This window comes from Rhea pennata, chromosome 1, assembly GCF_028389875.1.
Source record: "Rhea pennata isolate bPtePen1 chromosome 1, bPtePen1.pri, whole genome shotgun sequence".
Taxonomy (NCBI): domain Eukaryota; kingdom Metazoa; phylum Chordata; class Aves; order Rheiformes; family Rheidae; genus Rhea; species Rhea pennata.
This window is the reverse complement of record NC_084663.1, coordinates 17,144,958-17,169,594: the sequence shown is the minus strand read 5'-3', so window position 1 is coordinate 17,169,594 and position 24,637 is coordinate 17,144,958. Positions and strand designations below refer to the sequence as shown.

Genomic DNA, 24,637 nt, shown 5'->3' with positions numbered 1-24,637 from the left:
GAGCGCCCTGCGCAGCCGCCGCCGCCGCCGCAGCGCCCCCGCCGCGGCCCGGCCCCGCCCCGCGCCGCGCCGCGCCGCGCCGCCCGGCCCGGCCGCCCGCGGCCCCGCGGCGGGGAGCCCGCAGAGGCGGGGGCGGGACCGGCCGCGGGGCGGGAGCGCGGCGCCGCAGAGCGAGCGGCCCGGCGTCCGCAGGCTGCGCGCCCAGGGTGCCGCGCCGCCGGGCGCGGAGCCCCCCAGCCGCCCCCACGGAGCCGGACGCCTCGCAGGCAAGACGCTGCGCGGGGCTGCGCGGGGCAGGGCAGAGCGCGGCGGGCCGGCGCGGGGCCGGGCGCCGCCGAACGCCCCCGCCGCGGCGTGACTGGCGGCTCGCGCGCTGCCTGCTGCGAGCCGCGATCTCCGCGGCGGCGGCAGGACGCGCTGGCGGCCTGCGCGGCTGGCGGGCCCGGGGGGCGCCGGGGCGCGGGCGGGGCCGCCGCCGCGGGGCCGCGCAGCTCGCGGGGGGCGCGGGGGCCTCTCGCGGAAGGCAGCCGGGCCGCGGCCCGGTGCGGGCCCCGTCGCGGCTCCTGCGCCTTTCCGCCGCGGGGAGGGGGCTTCGTCGCCGCGGTGGTGCCCGCCGCGTGCCCCGCGCCGCCAGCAGGCCCGCGTGTCGCGTCACCTCGTGCCCTTCGCCTGCGTCCTATCGTGGACTGCGGCTCCCTATTTTTGTGGGACCAAGAATTTATGAATCAAAAGATGGGGGAGTGGATCCATGTGGAGGCTGAGTCAGATCGTGAAAAACGAAAGCCAGGCAAGCGTGTGCAGCTCCATATCGCATCTACAAATATGCTTTCATTCATCTCCATATGTTGCTTCTGTTACTACTAATGAAGCTCTGGTTTCTTAGGCTGGTGCTTCCCTGGGAACACTGTTTAATCTTCCTGGGGTTTTGCTGTATAGCCTCCATATTATTTTTGTTATGGCATGTTCTTTCCTGATTATTTTTTCATTACGTTGAACACACGCTAATCACAGTAAGAATTTGATAATATGAACGCACATCCCACGCTCCTTTGTTCCTACTGTTTGACGTGCAAAGGAATGACAGTTTATTTATCCAGCAGCTTTTTCTTTATTTTCTTTCTTCCATGCTGGTAAGATTTGATAATTATGAAAACAGAAGAAAAGCCTTTTCCTTAAGCATGCACCCCCGATTGCTTCCTGTTTCTTTCCTCACGCTACTAACGATACCAAACACAATTGTGGTAATTTTGGAGCTGCAGGAAAGCTAGGTTTGTCTGCTGAAATATTTCTATGTAATAGCCTCTGTGTGCAAAGAGAGCCAGAGAGCAAGGTCTGCCGTGGCGTAGGGATGTCTGGGATTTTGCTCCCCGACAGGGAGGTATAACTGTAGTGTATGGTAAATAATTTAATCCAGCATTGGGAAAGAAGAAGGAGGAGGAAGACTTGTGTTGGAAGAAATCAATTTCTTAAAGTCTCAAATACAAGATCTACATGATGATTTCAATTACCATCTTGATTTCAGTTACCATCTTGATTTCTATTTTAGATGAAAGGAGGCAACATGAAAACATTTCAAAGCCAAATGGTATTGTTTATCTTCTCCATGATCTTATGCTTTATTCACCCCTTCAGGCAATTACTCTCCTTGGTTGTAGCCTTTTGCTTGCCACAGCCTGGCTCCAGCCCTCATTGCGGCAGCAGCATCTCTTACCTGTCACTCTCAAAGTGCAGTTGTGGCAGATGACTTTTTCTCCCATGCCTTTTTTCACATCTTTCTTGCTCTACAGGGTTGGTTTTCTTGTGGCCCTCCATGTCTCTCTTTTCTGTATCTTATTTACAATTCGGTATCTCTGCCTTGTGAGACATTGTGCTGATTTGCTTTACCTTCCCTCTTCTCTCTGCTTTCTGTCTACTCATGCCTTTTCTCTCGTTTTTGTCCTCCTTCATATGTCTTCTCTGTTTTCTTTTTTTTCCCTCTTCTGTCCTTTTTTAAATATCCTGTCTTGCTTGCTTCTTCCTGAAATCTCAGTTCAGTCCCTGCCTTACTCTACCTTCTTCTTGGCTTTTTTTCCCCACAATGTTCCCTTACGCTTGTTCTTTGTGCTACTCTGTCCTTTTTCCTGGCTTACCTTTACATATATATGCATGTGTACTTAGAAATACATATATATTCTATTCCAGATCTTCCATTCTCCAGCTGTAACAATGAAGTGACTCATGCTGATAGTCTGATCCCATTTCATCTCTTTCTCAGCAGGTGAAATATGCTGCCCTTTGCCCTTCCTCAAATACACGTAGCTGGTTGACTGAAGAATTATGTATATGGAAAATGTCCCTAAATTCAGAAGTAGACTCAAGAAAGCAGCTTGTTCAGGCCACAGTGTAAACAGAGTGGTTATTATGTTCCCATTGAAAGTACCAGGGAATGATTGCAAGCCCCCTAAACCTATGAATTTGTGGAGATAACGTATTTTCTTCACATTTCTACACTTCTGATTTTTGGCAGTGGAAGTCTGTAATTTTAGATAAGAAACACCACTATTTTTAGAAATGGTCTTTTGGATGCTGGACTGATCCAAAGAAAAAGCAGAAAAATGCTTTTCTTTTTCTCAGTGGTCTTGTTTTATACATTTGTTAAGCCACTTTTGTGCAGCTATATGAAAGAAATGCCTTTCTCCTTCTCAGACGACTAAACTGCCTCTGAAAAGGAGTCTGAAAAGGAGGCAAGATTGGGATCTTGGCTAGTCAGCTTCCCCTTTTTCTGGAGACAGAAAGAGAGATGTGACTGTGGGATCATATGCATTGGGTGGGAGACAGAAGAATAGATGTATTACCCAAAAATGCTGTTTAACCTTGGGGGTGGCAGAGTGGAGTTGTTTAGTAACATTTCTCCTTGACTATCACTTATTGCAAACAGTATCATTGCGGATCAAGGGCAAATGCTAGATTTTGCTATTTAAATAAGACTTGATATAAAAAAACCAAAAGATTTAATAATTAAACTATTTTTTTCATGTAGAAGTCATACTGCTAGCTGTCTGGAATTAAAACCATTCCATCCCACAGATGCTGCCTCCACTTTCTGGCATCTTACCTGACTCATAAAGAGAGTGGGGGATTTTATATGCCACCTACATCAACTCAACATTTTCCTTTGTGGTGAGAGTTAATCACCATGCTTGTCATATTATTTCACAGACCCTCTTGAAGATATGACCTGTCAGGGTGATTTTTTTATCTTTCAGAACATTCTTAAAAATCCTTACAGAATAAGGATGGGGAGGGGTTCTGAATTCAGTGAAAATGCACAGGTGATCCATTGCATACAAAATTTACGTATTTCTTGTTTAAAAACTGACAGTTTACTTGGGCTTACTCCTAGATCAGAGAAGAGAGAGTTTTCATTGTAGAGGACTCACTGACTTGAGACATGCTGCTTGGACAGATAAGATGTGTCAGTTGAAGGGAGAGGACCTTCTCCAAGGAAATCAGTGCAAGAGGTGTGCACTGAGGAGGGAACTGAGGGTCTGTAGCCATGACAGTCAAGGATTAGGAGAGGTAATATAAATATTAGACCAGCAGATAGAACTGGAAATAAATAGACAAGCATTGGGCATTTTAAACCTCTCCTTATAAACCCTACGTCTTGTGAGGAAGGAGATTTTATGTGGTAGCCTGACATTTGTCAAGCAACAAATACTGCAGGAAGAAAGCTGTGAAGATGGGAATGAGAGCAAAATACAAAGACAGCAACATAACAAATACAGTCTGTGCAGGAGGCAATGGAAGAAAGAGTAGGAAGAAAATGCATCTTCAGGAAGTTATTTAGAGTCTCAAAATGAAGGATGTAAATTACTACCAAAAAGGAGAGAAAGCTTGGAAAGAAAAGAGGGTGACATTTTTGCAAAGGAGAATGTCAAGATGAGGTATATATATGGAGGGCAGAGAGAAAGGAAGAGCTGAGACCACTCTGGAACTCAGTGCTTAAAGCAAGGTCCTTAATGTGAAGGAGAGACAACGAATGCATTTAAGAGTGCTTACTTCTCTGTTACAAGGTCAGGCAGACTCAGGGAATGGGAAGGAAAGAGAAAAAGCAAAAGAACTGAAATTAACAGCTCACAAGTGTGGATAAAGGAAGGGTAAGAAAGTTGCTGCAGTGTTGGCAGAGAGGAAGAAGTGTCACATTCTCCCCTGGGGAGCTTGCAAAATGATGGAGCATTGAGTGGAGCCCTGCAAGACACAGGGCAGCAAGCTCCATGGCACTGGGACCACTAAAGCACCCAGTCAGGAATGAGCCAGCTGAACATACCCTTGTTGGTTATTTCCATTCTTCATGTATATAAGCCTTAAAATGTATTGAAGATTCAGAAACAAATGCTGCAGCTATCTCCCGCTTCCTGTCACACCTCTCTTTCTGTCACGCCATGCCAGAATTAATTCCCATAGTCTCTCTTCTCATGCATGGTGGGTCCTCAGCCCAGGTCTGATCACTTGTTATCCCCTGTGCTTGGCTGATAATTGGGACAGAAAAACTGAAGAAGAAAGACACCAGTAAAGATCTGAAAATTGATCTCTTGAATTGGAGGCACTAACAGAGAGGAAAAAAAGAGAGAAACGTAAGGAAACGTGTGAAGAAGGAACAGGTGGGAGAACCATAACAGTGGGGAAACTAAAGGTGTTGCAGCTCCAGGAGGAAAATGAGTGTAGGAGGATGGAGCCACGGATGGTCGAAATAAGAATATGATACCAATAATATGGCACTCAACTGACATTTTAAACCTGATGCCTCTGAAAACCTTTTGTGTTTTGAAAACTGAGCCTTATATTTAGTTGTCTAATTGCTACTTCCTGGCAAGGACTGCTAGAGTAGGGGCTATTGCTTTGTCCACCAGCCCCTATTTTCTTCACTTCTAGTCTAGTCTAGTGGTTGCAACTGCCTAATGTAAATATTGATATGTCCCTAATTACCCTTTGATTTCTTTTGGAAGGAGGTTGCCTTTTTTTAGCCCATATCGGTATAGCAGCTTGCACGCTAGCTGCTCTTAATAATGGCACTAACTGCTGGGCTATCACAATACAAATGATAATTAGAGCTAAAATAAAACAGTATTCACAGACAGTTTGTATGGTTTGGAATTTGGGCATGGGCTAAACTGGACTGAACCCCCCCCTCCTTTTTTTTAGAGAGATTGTGGGAACTACGTGCTTTTCAACCCTGTGGCTGTTCAAGTGGCTGTTCAATCAGCCATTTGTCTGTACAAGTATCACATGTTCAATGGGACCAAGTGGCAGTAAACCTCCTGGGGCCTTGAACCGCCTGGCACTTACAATGGGTATGAGAAGAAGGAATGAACAATTAAAAAAAAATAAAGAGAAATGCAAAGTAAAAGACCTTTGTGCATTTTGGCACTGCTGCTTTAGTAGCCTAGCAATATGCAACAAAAAGGGATTGTCTGGTGCATGGAGACCAGTTACCTGCTACAGTTGGAGTCATATCCTAGTTTTTTGAAAAGACTTCTATCAGATGTCATTTTTTACGATATGGAAGATTCAGATTTCTTCGTCTTTCTCCTTCATTCCCCTCCACTACAAAATAAAGGATGTAACTGAGGTTCCTACTTCTTATTTCCAGTGTATGTTTACCATAAACATTTTAAGCATTTTAAATTATTGTCAGTTCTTGTGCTAGAATTTACTTTTACCTTAAACAACTCGTCTCCTCAATGTTCACCACTGAGCTATGTGTAGAGAGTAGCTAGCTCCCCTTTTAGCTGTTTTGTCAGCTGTGCAAGCCATATTTTCCTCATCTCTTTCCCTACTTCTCTACTTCTGAGCTGACCTCTAACACTCGGATGACTCTCCAGCTATGGTAATGTGATCTAGTGGTTGCAGCGGAGAAAGGGATCAGCAGTGCTGAATTGTATTCCCAGTTCTGTTTTCGGGTGGTGTGAGATATGAGGGAGGACATTAGTCTTTGTTTCCCCATAGGCTGCAATAATAGTCAGACATCTTCATTACTTCAAGATGCTTACAGTAAAATTGCTATGAATATGCCAAATCTATTATTAATATACACAAAACAATATTTTCTGTATCCTATAACAATGAAATCGGACACTGTGCCAGTCGCTTCCTTTTAGCTTGCGGCATAGCATGCAATACTTTTGAATGTACCTGTTTGGTTTACAGAATCAACCCATGAAGCCGGTATTCACATTCTACATTCCCAGGCACACGTACATTAGTAATAAAGCAGGTTTCATGTATTCCTGACTTTTTCATTAATTACATGCTTTCCAGTGTTTCTGTTTTTAATCATTTTTAGTACTTTCTGAAATGGTGAGAAGACATGGGTAATGTTATTGGAAGACTATAATTGAACTTAGAGACTCTCATTTGGGGGAATGTCTGTCATGGTGGATTAGTCGCACACGTTGCACCCTCACTTGGCTCTTCTTTCTTAAATCCTGCACATAGGGTGTGAGTTTGTGATACTTGCAGCCCTGTTCTGTTGAGTATGCCTGTATTAGACCTGTATATACAGCAAGAAGGTTGTTGGAAAGTCTTGCTTTTCAACATGTGGCAATACTTGTGATGTGCCCCTTACAGCAACTCTGAAGAGCCTTAATGACCTTTGTATGATCTTCAGTCTAATTTGGCAGCGTAATCTCCACTTCAGCATATTTTTACATCTATTACATAGTATTCACAGCCACATTTCGAGGTATGATCATTGGTACACAAATGACCTTTAGCAATGTAGAAGGTTACAGAAATACCGGCAGCTTGTAGGAGAATGAGGTGCACCTCACGTCTGTGTTGGTTCTCATGTATCTCCTTTTTTTACTCAGGAGCAACTCTAATCTCATGGGGTTTCTTATCTCTCTCACACTCACTCTCCCCTTCTGGCCTGCAAGTATTGGTCTGTAACTCTTCATATTTTTGGCCAGGGCTGAAAAAGAACCTTTTTAATGGATATCCTTTTCAACATCAATGAAAATAGTCTCTAAGGTTTGGGTAATTCTCCTTTACTCCATAAAATCCTTAAGAATAGCCTGTTTACGTGTCATAGCAGTTCTTCAAGCTTATTATTATAACTTAATTTAGAAACTGTGCAGCTTTTCTTGCAAAGCAGGATTGCTCTAGTTCTGTTTGAGATCATCTCCCTCTAAGTGGTTGGCAGGCTCTGACCTTGCTGTGTGTTCAGAGCAACTTTGCTGAATTACCGCAAGAACAGGAGCGAAACCCTGGGCTAAAGTACAGAATTACAACTGGCAGATTGACCAGTGGCTCCAGATAACTCCAAGTGGGATATAAAGGGAACAAGCCTGTTGTTTAAGAAAAGGATTTGTGGCAGAAGCAGCAAATCCTGATAACTTGAAACATGGAGAGGAAGCTCATGCTGAAGTTTGTATTGTTTTGAGGTTGTGGCTTACTGGTTAAACCCCTGGAAGAGACCATTTGTATATTCTGTTGAGACTGAATTACAGATTTAGCCTATCTGTATTCTCATGAATATAAATTCATTTATTTTGCATGCATAAGGACTGATTTAGTACTGAGGGTTTTCAGAGTATAGTTATGATAACATATATTTCTCTTAAACCTTGGCAGTCTTTGTAGGAAAGCTGACTGGAGTGTAATTTTAGCAGATTGCAGTACTGGATGTATTCTTTAAAATATTTAAAAGGTATCGATCTCTGAACATCATACTTGCGGTTGTAGACCCAGGTTAAATCCCCTCATTGACTAATCAGAGTAAGGACAGCAGTATTTAGTCTCTTGGCCATCATTCTTCTTGCAGCACTGTGTCACTCTGCTGCTTTGCCTTGGGTCATGAATAAGATTTTTTTTTCTTTAAAAATTCAGTGTATACTCCCTGCAGACAGCACTAATCTACAGCCCTGCTTCTTGCTTCATGCATAAGCATCTCTGATAGCTGCACAATCCGGAGAAGTATTTGCAGCTTTAGGAGAGGTAGCACAAGAAACTGCAGCTGTGGCTGATGTTTGAAGAATGTATTTTCTAAAATCATACATGGAAATACCCAAAAAGAGAAGCAAATAAAAGATTAAGTACATGACTCCCAGGTTAACACAGGCAATGATACTAAGGAGCAGGCAAGGAGTTAGGATGCCAGTCCATGGCAGTGCTGTGCTCTGCCTGTACTTCTGAAAGCATAGAGCGAATTGAATGTAATGTGCATGCGGCAGGGACTGAATTTGTAGCATTTCTGTATAATTTAAGGGAGAGGAGGCACGTTCAGTTCTAAGTATTCTTGTGCTCCAGTCCATAGCCATAAATCTCTTCAACAGAAGAACTGCACTTATATACCCAAAGTAAGAATTTAAATAATAACTTTACAAGATCAATCATGTAACATATAGCAGAGCATATGAGATTGTGGCTGGAGAGGTTATTATTACTGTTTGGTTATGTGGCAAGAAACCTGGAATTCTGAAATAGAGCTGTGTGTCCCTCCGTAATTGGAAGAATAACAGACATTTCATATTGGATTTTACCTTAGTCTGGTAGATGCTCCTTATTACTCTAAGAAGAAAACAAATATTACCTCATCAGCACATGCTAGACAGTGAACACAGAGAAAAATTCCTTTCAGTCCAAAATAGGACTGTCAGGTTTTTCCCGTGAGGAAGCATCACCAATGTCACACTGTGAATCATCACATATTGGTCGTTTTACTACCTAGGCTAAGCTTGTTGCCAAACAACCATAAAATCTCTGCTTGTTTTCTCAGCACTATTTAATGGTACATGTTGGCTGAGAGAATTCTTGTTTAATAACTTTAAGGTAGATTGTCACACACTATGAAAGGGAGAGGATTTGCAGTTTGGGAAATATGCTCTTCCAGCAAGCCTCATCAGATGCCAATCTGGCTATCTGTAAACTGTATTTAACAGATCTTCTGTCTGTGGTTTTAGAAACAATTTTGAGCAAATGAAAGAACCCATTAGAAAGCCTTTTCTTCTCCATGGAAACATCCTGTCATTTGTTGCCATCCTTCGTGTATGAGAAATAGTAAAACAAAGTGTAGCAACAAATTTAAGTTTCTTGACATGCAGGATTAAATCTAGATTACAGAAAGGGACTGTAATTGGATGGAAGTAATAGAACATTCATATTTAGGGAGTAGAACAACTAATGAGATCCTATTGGTGCTCATTTACTCTTACAAGGATTAAAATAGATCATCAGAAGTTTAGCAAATATCAGAAGAAATGGAATGTTGTCTGGAAGGTGAGAGCTTGAATTTTTCCTATGGATGTTTCATAAAAACAAAGTGCTGGTTAATGAAATGTAAGCTTTGTGGTTGATCAGTAAATTACAAGAGAGCAGCCGGAGGAGATGCCACAGAGCTTAGCACTGCAAGGGCAGCTTTTAGTAACGAAGAAGAAAAAAGAAAGAAAGAAAGAAAAGATAAAAGAAAAAGCTCAATGTCATTTGCATCCCTGCCTGAAAAGTAGTCCAGAAGGACAGATGATAGTCCTCCCGTTGTCCTCCATACACACCATTGGCACTCACTTGGCATTGATCTTACAGACTTAGCAGTGAGGCCAGTAATGGAAAAAATTGCTGAACAAGCTTCTCTATCTATCTGTCGATATATTAGGCCCAGGGAAAGCAGAGGTAGGAGCAGGCTTCACGTGGAATTTCTCAGCAGGACTACTCTCCCATTTCAGATCCGAGAGTCTGCAAGGATTTATATCTATAAATATGTTTGTAGTTCATTTTCCTTTTAACGATGCTGAAGAAAGGGGAATCAACACAAAGCAAGATACATCTGTCACTCCTTACTGCTCTGGTTCTCTTAGATGGGAAGATAGCAGCAGACAGGCTGCTGTTTAGTGCTTAGAACTGGCTAGAAAAATGCTGTTGTTGCTTTTGTTTTTTTTTTCTGAGGCTGCTTCTGAGAAAGAAAAGAAATGCCAGCACAGATGATTGATTGACTCACAGCATAAAAAGTAGCTGTAAAGCAAAAATATGGTCAAACATTTTCATTAAAATCCTGGAACTTTCCAAATATCCCCTTGATACTTCAAATGCCTCTTTTTGCATGGGCTATCCCTGCCTCGCAGGGACATGTATGTTTGTCTGATCCACATCTTTCATAGTACAGTGCAGTTTCCCTCAGTAGGCGTCTTTGGGAGAGTTCCCAGCTGCAGTATGCCATGGAAAAGCTCTGTCTGGAGAAAAATAACTCAAAAAGCATGTTCAAGGTCCAAGATATCCTGCTTCAGCTTCCAGGAGTCGCAGGATCAGAGAAGAGTTGAGGTTGGCAAGGATGTCTGGAGATCGCCTGGTCCAACCTTCCACTCAAGCAGGATCAGCTGGAGCAGGTTGCTGAGGGCTGTGTCCAGTGGAGTTTTGAATATTTCCAAGTATGAAGCCTCCACAACCTCTGTGGGTAACCATGATAAACCAGGATTTACCCTCACACTAAAAAAGTCAGTCATCATGGCAATGTTTTCTAACAAAAAGGCTAGTAATTGTTAAACTCTTCAGGGTTTTCATTTTCTGGAAAAAAAAAGAAAAAGAAAGAAATGCAATTGTTTTCATCAAAAACTTTTTTTTTAAGGTGACCTAGTTTTCCTTCAATAAACTCTCCTGATGTTTGGGAATAATCCTGCTAATTTCGTCTTTGTGTCATAGCAGTGCCTGCTATGAGTGCCTTACGCTGTTAACAGGACTGGTGGTGCCACTGTAGGCCAGTACTGACATTATTTATTTAGCACCTAGCAACCTCAGTCAGGGCCCCTTGTGCTAGGCACTGTCCAAACAGTCGGGAAGGAAGCAAGCCCATTCCCAGAGAAGGTGTTATTTAGCCGTTAAACAGTGGGCTGCAAAGAAATAGGTGGAGGAGAAAATGAGGGAAGCAGTGACACTAAAGCTTTCATAGTAACCTCTGGACTTCAGTATCACCAATTCCCTCATCACAGCCATAAATGGAAAAAGAGTGAGGTCCTAGCTGCACTGTCCAAGGGTTTTAGGAAGTTAAATGGGCAGAATTGTCCTGGAGGAGTGATGTTTTCTGGAGACAAATGAAATCACTCTGGTGCCTTTTATGTGTTGTTTTCATTTGAAAAGCTGCAATACAAGTGGAATTAACAACTGCTGCATATTTTAAATGCATATACTTTTTAAAAGCGTAAGAAATGGTCGTTTACATTTTGCAGTTGCAGTATTTTTCTGTCAGGAAACTAGCTCGAGAGGAAAAGAAATGCACAGTTATTTCTTGTCTTGGAAAAATGCCTTTCCATTGAAAAGAATATCTTCAAGTTTGCAAATAAAACCAGTAGGGGATTTTTTTTCCCCCTGTGTTGTTTCCCAGATAGAGGCCTAGCAAAGGAAGAAAATGAACTATTTAAGTAGACAGGTCTCAGCATTTCGAAGTGCATTCAGCACTTTCAGCTCGGTTCAGGATTTCACATGCCAAATCCCCTCACTGCAAAGAATGCCAGAAAAAAATTAAGAAAGGGAATGTGATGGTGAATGAGGTGAAGAACTAGTTCAGTTCAGTTCCAGATTTTAGGGGCTTCTGAAAATCTTACCTTTGGAGATTTTCAAGAAGAGGGAAGAAATCAACCTGCCAGGGCTTGTCTAAGGGTACCGCATCCTCAAAAAGCGGAGTGTGGAGCTCTTGAGGTTCCTTCCTTGAGCAAGTTTCTATGATTTTTTTAACATTGTTTATTCATATTTTCCAAATTAATGTTTTGCTGTGCCAAGCTTCTGAATTCATTTTTCTCTAAAATTCAGCTGTGGTGCACTGGGCATGGTCTTTGTCCAATTTTTTCCATCTGGTTCAGGCTTAGTCATAGGTCTTTGCCACGTTGTGCATTCACCTGAAGGAAAGCTGCTCTACCAGTGTGCCCATCTCCTTTCTCTTTCTATGAAATTGTTTTCCTTTTAATTTGAAAGAGAGTCAGTAAAATATGTTCATTTGTGGTCACCAGCTTGTATAAGCACATACAGATAAAAAAGATACAGATAAAAATACAGACTTCCTGAAACTCAGAAAAAATACTAATGTTCATAAAACAAAACCAATTAGAAGAAAGCATCAACAGCTTTCAGTCTATTTTCTTTCCTGTCCTCCTATATTAGGTTAGGATACTGACAGTTCTACTGGCTTGAGGATGATTTATATGTATTTTTGTAGGGTTTTTTTGTTAGTATTTGCGTGCTTTTGACGTGAGCATTTTGAGATTCTGGTGCAGTGAGGGAGTTTGTTGTGTTCTTGTAATTATTCACTATTCACTATTACGTGAAGTTTTCCTGTACTCTGTCCCTTTCAGCCTAGCACGAAGTACCCCGTTTTAGATTGACAAAACACTCATTTTCTGCAAGAAGCAAAGGAAACCTGAACGTGTCTCCTAGGCCTCACAAAGGCGAAACTACCATTAGCATTAAGGAAGAAAGTGCTTTGTCTTAGCATAAACTGAGTGTTGAGGGCACTGGTGCCACGTTTTAGCTTTCAGGCAAGCAGGCGGTTTGGGGGATCTCCACAAGAGTGGAGAGCAGACAGGACAGTTTTTACACACGACACGGAGGGGCTCTAGGCGTGTTGCCGTATCCCCGGGGTTGTTGCACCGGTCCGTCCCCCGCGGCTGCCTGGTGGCCGAGCTCCAGGGAAGGACGTGCGCTTCTGTGCTCGAGGGACCTCAGCTAAGCCCAGCCCAGCGTCCCAGCTCCGCGCCCCGGCCCGAGGGCGTTTGGGTCTCTGTGTACTGCCCATGCATTAAGTCCCAGATTTCTCTCCCCTGTTAACCCTCTGTCCATTTTCACGTGTGCCATCAGGCTCCTTTTTTTCCCTTCCTGTGTCTCCTAGCCGACAGAGTGTAATTCGTAGGCCCTCTTCGAAGGAGAGGCCCTGGGACAAGGCTGGAAGCTGGTTGGGGGCAAAAGGCTGGAGATTAGCTTTTCCATGCTGAACACCAAACCATTCATATCAAAAGCCCAGTTTACAGCATAGTTATTCCATGGACCCATGCTGGCATCTGGTTTTATGACCCATCTACATACCGTCTTTTTATTACTGTGCTTCTGGATTACGGCAGTCAGCGAAAGGTCAGGGCTCTGCAAATTGCGGCCTAGCGAAGGAAAAAAATCAGGAACAGAATCAGGCATTTTTGATGTAAACAGGTGAAAAGAGACCTGCTTTCCTGAGAGCAGAAAGTGCAAAATGGCAGAGACCATTTCAGTCCCTGTAGCTTCCCTCAATCAACTTGAAGCCAAAAAGCACCTTGCTTTTTTTGCTGTCTACTTTCCTGATTCTGTGCCAGGTGCTTCTTGCCACCTCCTTTCAGCTTTTCTACTCTATTTTTGCTAGCTGACTGGAGCATTGGGAGTTTCCAGTACTTCAGCTAGCCAGCTTAGAGTTTAATTATTTTTATGTTCCACTGTAATACATGACGTAAAACAATATCCACGGACACATACAAAATAAGCTTCTGCCCACACACAGAAAACAGGGTTTACTGGAGTTTGTAATAACTATGTAAAATAATTTTAAACAATTTAATATAAAGGTGGTTTCAGTGATCTCTTGTAACTGTCTCCAGACCATTCCAGAACGATTTGGCCTAATCCATGTTACAAACATTGTTTTCTTTGGCGAAGACCAATTCCTGTAATGTTCTCAGAAACATGTTCATTCCCAGCTCATTCCAGGCCAAGTAGGCCTGGGTTCAGCAGTGTTTACAAGGCCAGTTTGATGGGTATTTAAACAGAAAACAACACAAGAACATACACAAACCAGAGCAGTTCTCACTGGCAATTCAAAAATGCTTGCAGTTGGTCATGGGGGTTTTATCTCAGATGTCAGAGATGTCATTGCATCTCTTACCTCTGCATTTAGTTCTTCCTTCCTGCCCTGAATCAGTCTCCCATCTTTCAGTAAAATTATTTTGTAGAAGAATAAAAAAGAGTCTGATCTTTTGGTGTTCTTTCCAAGCAGACTCAAACCTAGAGAAAGAGCTTTCAAGATGCCGGAGCCAGCAAAGTCCACTTCTGCCCCCAAGAAGGGCTCCAAGAAAGCCGTGACAAAGACCCAGAAGAAGGGGGATAAGAAGCGCCACAAAAGCAGGAAGGAGAGCTACTCCATCTATGTGTACAAGGTGCTGAAGCAGGTCCACCCAGACACCGGCATCTCCTCTAAGGCCATGGGCATCATGAACTCCTTTGTCAACGACATCTTTGAGCGCATCGCTGGCGAAGCGTCCCGCCTGGCGCACTACAACAAGCGCTCCACCATCACCTCACGGGAGATCCAGACGGCGGTACGCCTGCTGCTCCCTGGAGAGCTGGCCAAGCACGCGGTGTCCGAGGGCACCAAGGCTGTCACCAAGTACACCAGCTCCAAGTAGCTGGCTGCTGGTCTCCATCGGGACTCGTAGGCAGAGATGGGCACCAGAGGGGCAGCTGCTACACGGATTAACATCACTACCGCTACAGACGGCAGTTTGCAGTCTTGGGCTAGGCATTAGAAGCTCTCTATTGAAAGAGGAGACGGTGATCAGGATGTCGGCTTATTTTCCTGCTCAGGACATGCTACGGGTTTTGTACATCGCGTCTCTGGCAATGCTGGCAGAGAAGGCCTCTGCTTTCACATCTCATTCAAAGGACAGCGCATTCCCCTCCGTGCTCCGAAGACACGCATGTTTGGCACTGGCAGGGGAGAGGGGCAGCAGCGGCACAGAGCCCTGGTCTCTGAAGTCTTCCTGTTTGGCTGCTTCCTTCCAGTCACCAGAGATGGGCCCAGGAGCCAGCATGTGTCGCTGCGCTCTCGCAGGCCTGACCTGCCCCATGCCCTGCAGTGGGCAGGCGCCAACACCTCTGCTTGTGCGCGGGGCGCAAGCCACGCTGGATACTCCAGCGAGTAAAAGGAGGGCCGTGCTTGATGGTAGCGTGTGAGGCCTCCTTCAAAGAGCAAGTCCAACAAGCGGGCTGGTGCCTGGGGAAATTTCAGCGCTGGCTCTTCCTCTGTGTCCCTCTGAACCAGGGAGCGACCGATCCGGCCGTGGGTGAGGGCACCTGGGCCCTGCACGCCCAAGGCCGGCACGGACATTCGTGCTGCCTGTGGCGAGATGTACGGATGGAAAGAGGCGGGTGTTGGGTCGCTTCCCGTCCCTGGCTGCTGCTTTGCCTGCTGCAAAGACCTATTTCAGCGTGCAAGATGCTGCTGTTTGTGCCACTGTCTGGGGACTTTCTCTGCCGCGATGCTGTCCATGCTGCCTCCCCCCGGCGTCGGTGTAGGCACATGCGGACCAGGGGGGGAATGGGCAGCTCACCTCATCACCATCACCCTTCTGTTGCCCATCTGCCAGGAAACAAAACCAAGGGTGTGGAGGCAGCAACACTTACCTGCATCCCAGTGACACTGCAAATGAGTTTAAATGACTTCAGATATTCCCCCTGCCTTTTCAGAGTTCACAGTAAGGTGAGCAATAATAAAATCTTGATAAAAGCCATAGAGATTAGTGGAGGAACCTCTCCATTAAGTTTGACTTGGCAGAAGTGCTGGGTAGCGCAATGAGCTAAGAAGAGCTGGTATGAAGCTGAAACTTCCTACTCAAAATGCAACACTAGCCAACATGAAAAAAAAAATCAAAATCTCTGGTAGGCTGTAGTACTTCCAATCAAAAATGTTCATATCTTTAAAATAAGAACTGATTGCTGCAATTTATTCTGTAAATTAAAAAAAATGTAAATTCTGCAGCAAAACCAGAAAATCCATTAGCTCAGGTTCACCCTAAACTCCCAGACTTTCTTTTTAAGGAAATGTAAATTCATACCCCAAAATAACAACCTTGCACTACATCTCTTACTTTCCTCTACATTTTACTCTGAGAGTGATGGAGACCCCTGACAAATTAATATTGCTTTTGGAACTGCAGAATTCCGCTGTTCTGAAACATTCAGTTGTTTCTTGGGGTTTTTTTTAGTGTTGTAATTACTTTGCAATTGGTCCTGAAGCAGGGACTGCACAGACCTGCACATCCAAAAACATCTCCAAAAACCCAGAGCAGCATGGGCTCTTACATGGTGATGCACTGGGGATGAAGTACAAATCCACACCTCTGTACTGACAGGTCGTCTAGTATATCCCTGTACCATCTGGCTTCACACCCACCCACCTGCAAGGGCTAAGAACAAATGGAAATTGCTTCAGAGATGTAATTCCACTCCCCTACTGCAACTTGGGGTTCCACACCAGAAAATAGGCCTTCTTTCCCATACTTTGCTCAGTGGTCATACACCGCTAGTCTTTCAGCTACATTTAATCCAGTGACCCCAGCAGGATTCTCTTGTTATATCTTTTGAAATGAGATTCAAAGTTCTGTCCCCAGGACACCAAGTTTTGGAGCGAAAGCCGGGTCTGCTGCTGTCAGCACCAGAGCAATGAGTTTCCACTGCTGGTGTCTGTGTTTGGCAGCAGCAATCCATCACTCACCTGGGTCGTTTGGCCATGACACCTTGGAAGTGCCAGCTTAGCAGTTCCTTTTGTTTTCCAATCACATGGCGGAAGCCAGATATCAGACATGAAAATATACCTGGAGTGGGCCTAAAGCCACTGTCGCTAGCCCTCCTTCCACTAAAAAGCAGATGATGCAGAAGGGGAATGAACATAAAATTAAGGGCTAGTGGGCAGTGCTGAAACTTCTTCCTTCAATCCATGTGAGCCGCAAATCGGAATACATGCCATCCAGGATTTCTCTGTAATATAGGAATAGAGAGGTAAATAGAACAATTTCAGTTCATAGATATGAGCAAGCCAGGCTTCTGCTGGGCCTGCCCCAGGTTTACTCAGCACAGCTTCAAAGTCCTCGTTCCTTTCCAACAGCCCAGAACTCCACTCCAGTCTCTACAGGTGGTACAACTGCCTGCAGCAAGAAGTCTAAAAAATGAAATCAAACATTCTCCCTCCAGAGTCTCCTGACTAGCTAACATAGCAGGAGGGGAAAGGCTAGACTCTCAGACGTTGGCCCGTTACACACAGTCACAGTGTTGGGCTAGTTTTTGTTCTCTGTGAGGTGGCACTGTTATCAGCTCCACTTTCAGAGATTGTTTTGGAGAAAGGAGAAGTGACAATTTAAGGAGAGCATAAAAATACTTGAAGGCTTAGAGAAGATTTTTATATTGTTTAAGGAAAAGTCACTGAGAGTAAACATCTCCATGCCTTTATAATTTAGGCTGTAGTTTGACTCATATTTTGCTCTTCACTCTCCCCTTGTGTGATTCTTTGACTTGTCCCTAACAACATGGAGAACAGGACTGGGAAATTGATCCATTAAACTGAACATTAAAATCAACCATATTTTCTCCTTGCAAGCTTCATTTTAAGCTAGTTCTGGTCCCTGATCTCCTCTGTCACCATCATGTAAACATAAATGACAGTCACTGGCCCCAGCAACTGGCATAACCTGGAACTATCTCAGAAAATAGTTAACGGTGTTTGTGAAATTATGCCCTTGTGTGAAAAGACAAATGAAAAAGGGAAATCTGTGTCTCTTGCAATAGCCCCATTAGCAGAAAAGACATTACTTTTAAATATACCACTATGGATGTTACCCTTGCAGTATCCCAGGAACAGTTTCTGTAGTAATCCTGACACTGGAAATCAGACACATCTGATTTTTTTCAGATCACACTGGATGTGTGATCTGAACTGAAAAGTGTTGCACAAGGGAAAGAGAGCAGATTGTCAGTGGGATTCTGCTCCTCTTCAGCCACCGAAGTGAAGTGATTAGAGGCTTCTTGCTCAGCAGCTGACCAGCATGCAAGACAGGCTACCCTTCCCTGCAATTGCCTGCTTGCTCGTAGTCACATCACTTTAATTGGAATTATTTTGACTGTGATAGGCTTTGGACTGAGGCTTAGAAGTAGAGACAATAGAAAATGGTCTAAAAGTTCAAGGATCAAAATATTAATTGTCCACTTAGTAAACTGAGTTGTCGCATATTCCACAAGTCCCTTGCAGTGGGATTTCCTGCAGAACCTGCTTTTAACAAGATGTATCATCTCCAGTTCTTGGAGTTGATAAAATACTTTAAAAATGAAGATAACGTATAAAGCCCTCCTTCCCCCTTCCTGACTCCTACAGCCATCCCAGAAGCATCTCTGAGATATTCCTGTGCTTTGCCTGTAAAAAGCCAAATGCAAATTCAAAGTTAGGAAAGGAGACTGCAAAAGAATAATACAGGCCTTATATTCCGCACGTAAGGGTTGCTGCACTGGCACAGTCTGGAGGTTTGTTCATGCTCAGAACAGATAGATCTGTAGTCAAGCACTAGAAAAAAAGAGTAGCAGCAAGTACTGAATGAGCACAACGCTGTGCCTGTCCTGGACAAGCACCACTGAGGAAGTGGTACATGACATCCAAGACAGAGCCCTGCCCAGAGCAGCCTGTGTCACTGCGTGCCCTTCTGCCCTTGCCCCAGGCAGCAGCACAGAGGTAGCCCCAAGTCCCAGCAGCTCCACCACAGCGCTGAAGTCAAGCTTGGCATGGACTATGCACAGCCTTGAGCATTTGTCATAGCATTTCCTGATGGTTTACATTGAGAGCAAATTGTTTACAGGAAACAGAAAAACGTGAAAAATGCATAAAAATCACTTGTTGCTGAAATTTCAGGAGTTCCCTAGGACCAGCAGCTGGGGAGCAATCTTTCACACTTACTATCCATGCATGGTATTTCACAGGCTTATGTACACAGAGTTTTTCTGACAGTAAGTGTTACATAATGTATGATCTATGTTATATTACTGTTGTTTTATGGCATATCTTCAGCTAAATTACCTGTTTTCTGTTGAATGTATAAATAAAATGTAAATGCAGACCTGTTCAAAGTCAGGTGATACCAAACTCTCCAGATGTCTTTGTTTCCATCATGTCAGTGAACCCTCCAAACCCTACATTTCCCTTTCTCCAAATTACTTCCTCCAGGACTCTGGATCACAGCAACCACCCATCCAGCAGGGATAATGGCCTTGCTGGTCCTTGCAGAGAGCTAGTCCCAGACCAGAGCAGGTCCCACAGCAGTGAGCTGAGAAGATTTCTTCCCCTCAGTACCCACCTGCTGCTGCCCTGGGCAACAGCATCGGTCACATCCTTTTGCATTTTTCCTCCCATCTCTGCATTTGAAGTGGGTGCAGCTCTGCCCACAGCCTCGGCCTGCTGCTGTGAGTCATCGTGAGAGATGTCACCCGCCGCAGAGTTCGTCACAAGACCGACGGGTGCCTTTTCAAGCTCTTCCACTGAGTTTCCCCATGGTGGAGCCTGTGCCTGGCTGGCTGGAGCCTGCCTGTGCTTGGCTTCTGACTCACCCTTCATCTGGGGGCGAGGAGGAGGAGGAGGAGGGCAACCAAGTGGCTTTACCTCCTACACCTACTCCTGGCGCCAAAATGAGATATCACACACAGTCAGTTATGCATATGTATAATCCACTTTGCCTGCTGTATAAGAGAAACAAAAGTGGATGATAAAGTGGATGTAAGTGCTGCTAGTTTCAGTGTTAGGCACCCAAGATGCAATGGCATCTCTGTCCGTGACAGAAGTTAGGTTAAGTGTGGCTCTCCTCACTGCACGTGGAAGACTGCAGGGAGGATGCCATACTGCTGTGTAACTCCTCTGTAAGTAGCTGGCAACTTGTCCTTACCCAAATTCCCATCTGTGGTGCAGTCTACCTGGCAGCTATTATTTAACTCCAAAGTGCCAACAGGTTTATCTTGCACAGACTGAAGCACTGTGGGTTGGAAACATGTTTTATACACATTTAACATTTCTGTTTTTCTGAATTAGCAATCATTGCTGCTAGAAACATCTTGGCTTGGACCGTGAGAGGTATATGGGTAACAAACATGGAGTAAGATGTAACATCTGAAAACCCCAAGAAGAAGAAGACCTTCCTTTTAAAGAGTGATTAACACATACATTCAATTGAATAGCTTATCTGCTGAGCAGCCACCTAATAATGCATCCACGGGAGTGCGAAACACATCTGCCTTGCCAAATGCTACGTGATGGAGAAACAAGATCAGACTTCAGGTATGCCTTGTAATAGAAATCAAAGCTAAAGACTCTCTAAAGAGAGATTCATAAACTTAACATAGTTTGGGAAAAGCAGTACTTGTAACTAACTGATGTGCAAAAGTGGAGTATTTTCTTTCCAAAGAAATGCTGCTGTTAATGTGGATTTCCACTTGATACCGCTGTGCAGAGCAGTGCCCACAAAGCACTTCCCTAACAGTGCTGACACCTGGGCCTTGGGAAGACCCAGTCCGGCACGCACGAGGTAAAGCACAGCTCTACCAGCGCTCATCCTCCCTCCTTCAGGACACTGGGAAAAGGGAAGCAGTAGTTATTCGGGGTCAGGAGCATGGCCATGCTTGGTGCACAAGGGGGCTGCGCAGACTGAATCCAGACCTGTGCACAGCCACACTGAGCCAGTGTCTGAGTGTGCTCTCAAAGCACCCTGCCTTTGACATGGCCCGAGCTGCCTTGGGCTCCCACCTCGCACACCATCTTTCACCATCAGCATTCTCGCAGGAGAGCCCACTACAATTTAGCTGACAGCTGTTTACAAGAACACTGCTTTTCAGGGCAAACCAACCCCTTTTCTGCCATTTCCTTGCCCATGCTATCTGGCTAATATCACTTGAAAGACCATTGGCACTTGGTTACCACATGGCCGAGTCTATTGGCAGAGTCAGAACTAAGGACTAAGTCAGAACTTAGGACTATCAAAAGAAGCTAGTAAAAAAGCAGTTTTAAAATAAAGAACTGCAACAGGCAGTTTACCTATGGAGCTCTTTGCCAACGGATACCGGAGATGTTAGAAATTGATTTAAGGACAAATGAACGGGGAACAAATCTGTTGAGAATTACTCAGCATGTACAAACCATATTGAGAATGATTAGAGACCGGGAGAGTATAAGAGGAATCCCTGCTACTCTTACAGGCCTTCTCACATGGCCACAGCTGGAAACAAGATATTGGGCTGGATGGGCCAAAGGTCTAGTCCAAAATGTCTACATATATTCATGTAATATCTGCCATGTACTGCTCATGAACTGCGGAGAGTTTCAGGCAAGTTTGGTTAGGCCTCTGAACCTTAGAAGAAAACTTAAAGGAAAGCTTTCTATCTTTCTTTCTTTCTTTTTTTCTTTCTTTCTTTCTTTTTTTTTTCTACGTAGCTCCTGTTCATACATAGATGGTTTTGGCTTACGTGAAAAGAAATGTTTTGTTTCTAAAACAGTTAGAGTTAACAAACACAGATGGTGTGAGAAAGAGAGAGAAATGGGGCTTTTGCTTTCTCATATAAAAGAAAGCTGTTCTCAAAAACATTTCTCATTTTCTTCCTTGAAGCAGCTGGGTTTTTTCCTGCTTTTTAATATCCATAAGCCTAATCCCCCCGAAAATCTCCTGCAGAACCTCTCATGAAATTTATTCAGCAAAATTTTCTTACAGATTTAACTCTATCTGTTAAGAGAGCTGCAACATAAATTTTAAGATTGGTAAGAGTGGAGGAGGAATGGCAATGTCTGGATGTGAAGCACCAGAAGGAACAAAACACAGGAGACTATAAAAGAAAGGTGTAAGAGAGGCAGGTGTTGATTGGCCCTAGATGAGCAGGTCATCAATATCCCAGCACACACCATTTGCAGCTTCTAAGGACACTTAGGTCAGGAGAAAAGGGATGGGGAGTAAATCCGGATGACTCACAGAGATGGAACAGGGTGGAGAGGGTAGTCACTATCATCTCCTGAGCGGTACAAAAGGTACATCCAAAACTAGCACGGCAACGCTGATCAAAGGGAAACCCAGGAGACATGACAATAACTTGATAGGCACCATCTCTTGCCCTGAAAATCATTGCAAAGATGGACAGATGCCAGACAGATAGTGTGCATACCCCATCTTGGTGCTTGTGAGTATGTAGGTGTGAGAATATGAGCATAAGTAAGAAAAATCAGCTCTGTTTTAAAATAAGATTGCCTCCTCTTTCTATAAGTTGTTGCTTTGAGTTTGCTACCCTGTTACACAAGGTTGCAACATCATTGCCTGTTCTTTGGGGGTGCTGCTGCCCAGGCTGACCCCCAATTATTGCCAGCCTCAGCATTTTGGACCATACCCATCTGGCTGTTCATAGCTGCTTATGCAGCTTCTGATCAATTATTCACTTCAAATCTAGCCTTGGAGCAGCAAGAGCACACTCATTCTGTGTGCATCTCTCCAAGTTACTGTGATTTAAACCTCCTCCCATGCAGATGTGGGAGTGTATTGTCTATGCAAAGTATGTTCAAATTTGCCAACATTGCAAGAAGTGTCCAAGCATAACAATCTAAATAAAGCAAGAGACCCTTCTGATCTCACCGACCCCATGGTCTAGGATATGCTCTGGTGAATCTCAGCTTGTGTCTGAAGAACATTAACTACAGACAGGAGAGCAATGAGTACTGTCAATCTGAGTGCTCAGTCTCCTCTGTTCACCTGAGACTGCCTGGGAAGACCAACAAAAGAAAGAAACGTAAGTACATCACATTCAGTTTCACTAAAATGAGGGAAATAGGAAGCTTCGTACTTTTAGGCTTTCTGTTTTCTGGAGCCCTGCAGTATTCAATGGTCTGTAGGCAGCCTGGTTGTATGGAAACATACCATCTCCATCTCAGTAAAGCTTGCCCCTTGCAGAAGGCTTGCTGAGGTTTGTTGTGCCTCACTCAGTTCTAATGAAGTGGGAAGCCTGCTACAGCAGGAGCTAATTTAGTGATTCGAGAGGTAGATGGTGTTCCTTTTGTTGGGAGGTTACTTTGTTGGGATGAACATTTATTCTATAGCTGCTTCCCCCTGCATTTCAAGTAATAAAAAGTCACACTGATGCCAACATCCCCTTGCTCCTCTCCCAGACACTCTGCAGTGCCACAGGCTGCAATGCCCACTGCTCATGTCTGCAACTGTGTCAGCCTGGACTCACATTAAGGCCATGCCACTCACATACTGACTTGCACTCTGGCCCCAAACCAGAGTGAACTGAGTGCATCTTTAGGTGGGAAACCCAGAAGTGGGAGGAAAAAGGAAGAAAATTCAGATCTGGACCCCCCACGCCCTTTACAATTGACATTATATATGCAGGGGACCCAGACAGCTGAGGCCACAGCTCGCTTGAGGATAACAAAAGCTGTAACCCCAGAGGCCATCAGCAGCCCTTGGCCACTTAGCAGGGGAGAGCCAGAGCTGGTTTTTAGCCTGCATGATTCAGCACAAATAAGCCTTTACAGCTCAGCAGCAGGCATCTCGCCCTTCTTCTCATCACACCTCTTCTTAAGTTTTAAATGTAAGAGACTCCCACCACCACCACCACCCTGATTCTGTCAATTCCTTACACATATGTCTATAGTGCTGTTTTTGGCATTTAAGAATCTTTAAATGGAAAAGATAGCTCTCTTAAGAATCATGGGACACCACATGCACTATCTGTTTCTGGCTGTAAGAGCCAGCGTGTTCCCTTGCATTTTGCATTTATAGGATAACAAACAGCATTGAACAGTGGCCAAGGCAAGTTCAATGCAAGCAGCTGTCCACCATGAAGTCTGAACACAAGCTCCTCCATGCCAAAGGATATCACAGTAACCAAGAGCTCAGCAATGTTTTTAAGAGATTAGACGTACATAGAGAGCAAGAAGAACTTTTTAATAACAAAACACTAAATACTCATTTGCTAGGAACTGCAAGTGCCATCCTACCCTACTAGCTGCAGTGGGGCTTGCAGTACCCTCTGAAATAGGCTGTGCACTGACAAGGGTCTTGCCATAGGTAGAGCCAAAACAGAGTTTTTGCCTAAAGTGTTCTATTCACATGGATGGTAAGTTCAGACTATCCAGAAAATATTTTTCAAATTTTTTTTTTTTTTTTTTTTTTTGGTGGTGGTGATTTACCATTTAGCTCACAATTTCATGTTTACTTCAGAATCACAGGGCTTAGTCTGCTGTAGATAACTTTGACAAACTTACACTGAGCTGCACAGCTGCAAAATCCTGTGTGGGCAACATCACTGGAGTCAACCTAGGAAAATATGAAGTCAGCCTAAGTGCCTAAAGTTTTGCTTCTGGGCAAAAGATGCCAAAGATTGTGTGTCTGCACAAGGCTGAGTGACTTAGCTCTCTTGCAAGGTGTCTTAGCAAAAGCAGGAGGGCCAAGTCACTGCTATCTTAAACCTGTACAGAGGACTGATTTCTCTTCTTTCTCTGTTTAGAGTACTAGGAAATAGGGGCTTGAAATAATACCACTAGCTATTAGGAGAAGAATGAGAGCTGCTGTCTATCTACCCGCTGACAACCTCTAGCTCCGAAATTATTCCTGCCAACTAATCTGGGGCATGCGTTTTTACCCATCTTGCTACTATTTGGAAAATCAACCAGAGGAAAATAAACAAAGGAAGAGGTAAACCTTTCTGGAGTAAGGAATAACTGAGGAGTACCTTAAAAATGCTTATTGTCATCTGTTGAGTGCTTAATGAAAAAGGAGTAAGTTGCTTGGAGCAGGAGTCCATTCCTCGGTGACTGCCTTCGCCTCCAGGCTCAGCATCAGGAGCACTTTCACTCCCTCTTTATGTATTTGGATAA

General features: G+C 44.3%; 1 protein-coding gene across 1 annotated transcript; it reads left to right on the top strand.

The window, feature by feature from the left end:
• The first annotated feature begins 165 nt into the window (after window positions 1-165).
• LOC134144044 (histone H2B 5-like) lies at window positions 166-18,880 on the top strand. The gene is made up of 2 exons (XM_062582656.1): window positions 166-266; window positions 13,976-18,880. Exon 2 carries the CDS (start codon window positions 14,004-14,006, stop codon window positions 14,382-14,384), a length of 381 nt encoding a protein of 126 aa, XP_062438640.1. The 5' UTR covers window positions 166-266; window positions 13,976-14,003; the 3' UTR covers window positions 14,385-18,880.
• The last annotated feature ends 5,757 nt before the right edge of the window (window positions 18,881-24,637 follow it).

Excerpts from the sequence above, each read along its gene's own strand:
- LOC134144044 (XM_062582656.1), top strand. The coding sequence starts at position 14,004 with ATGCCGGAGCCAGCAAAGTCCACTTCTGCCCCCAAGAAGGGCTCCAAG.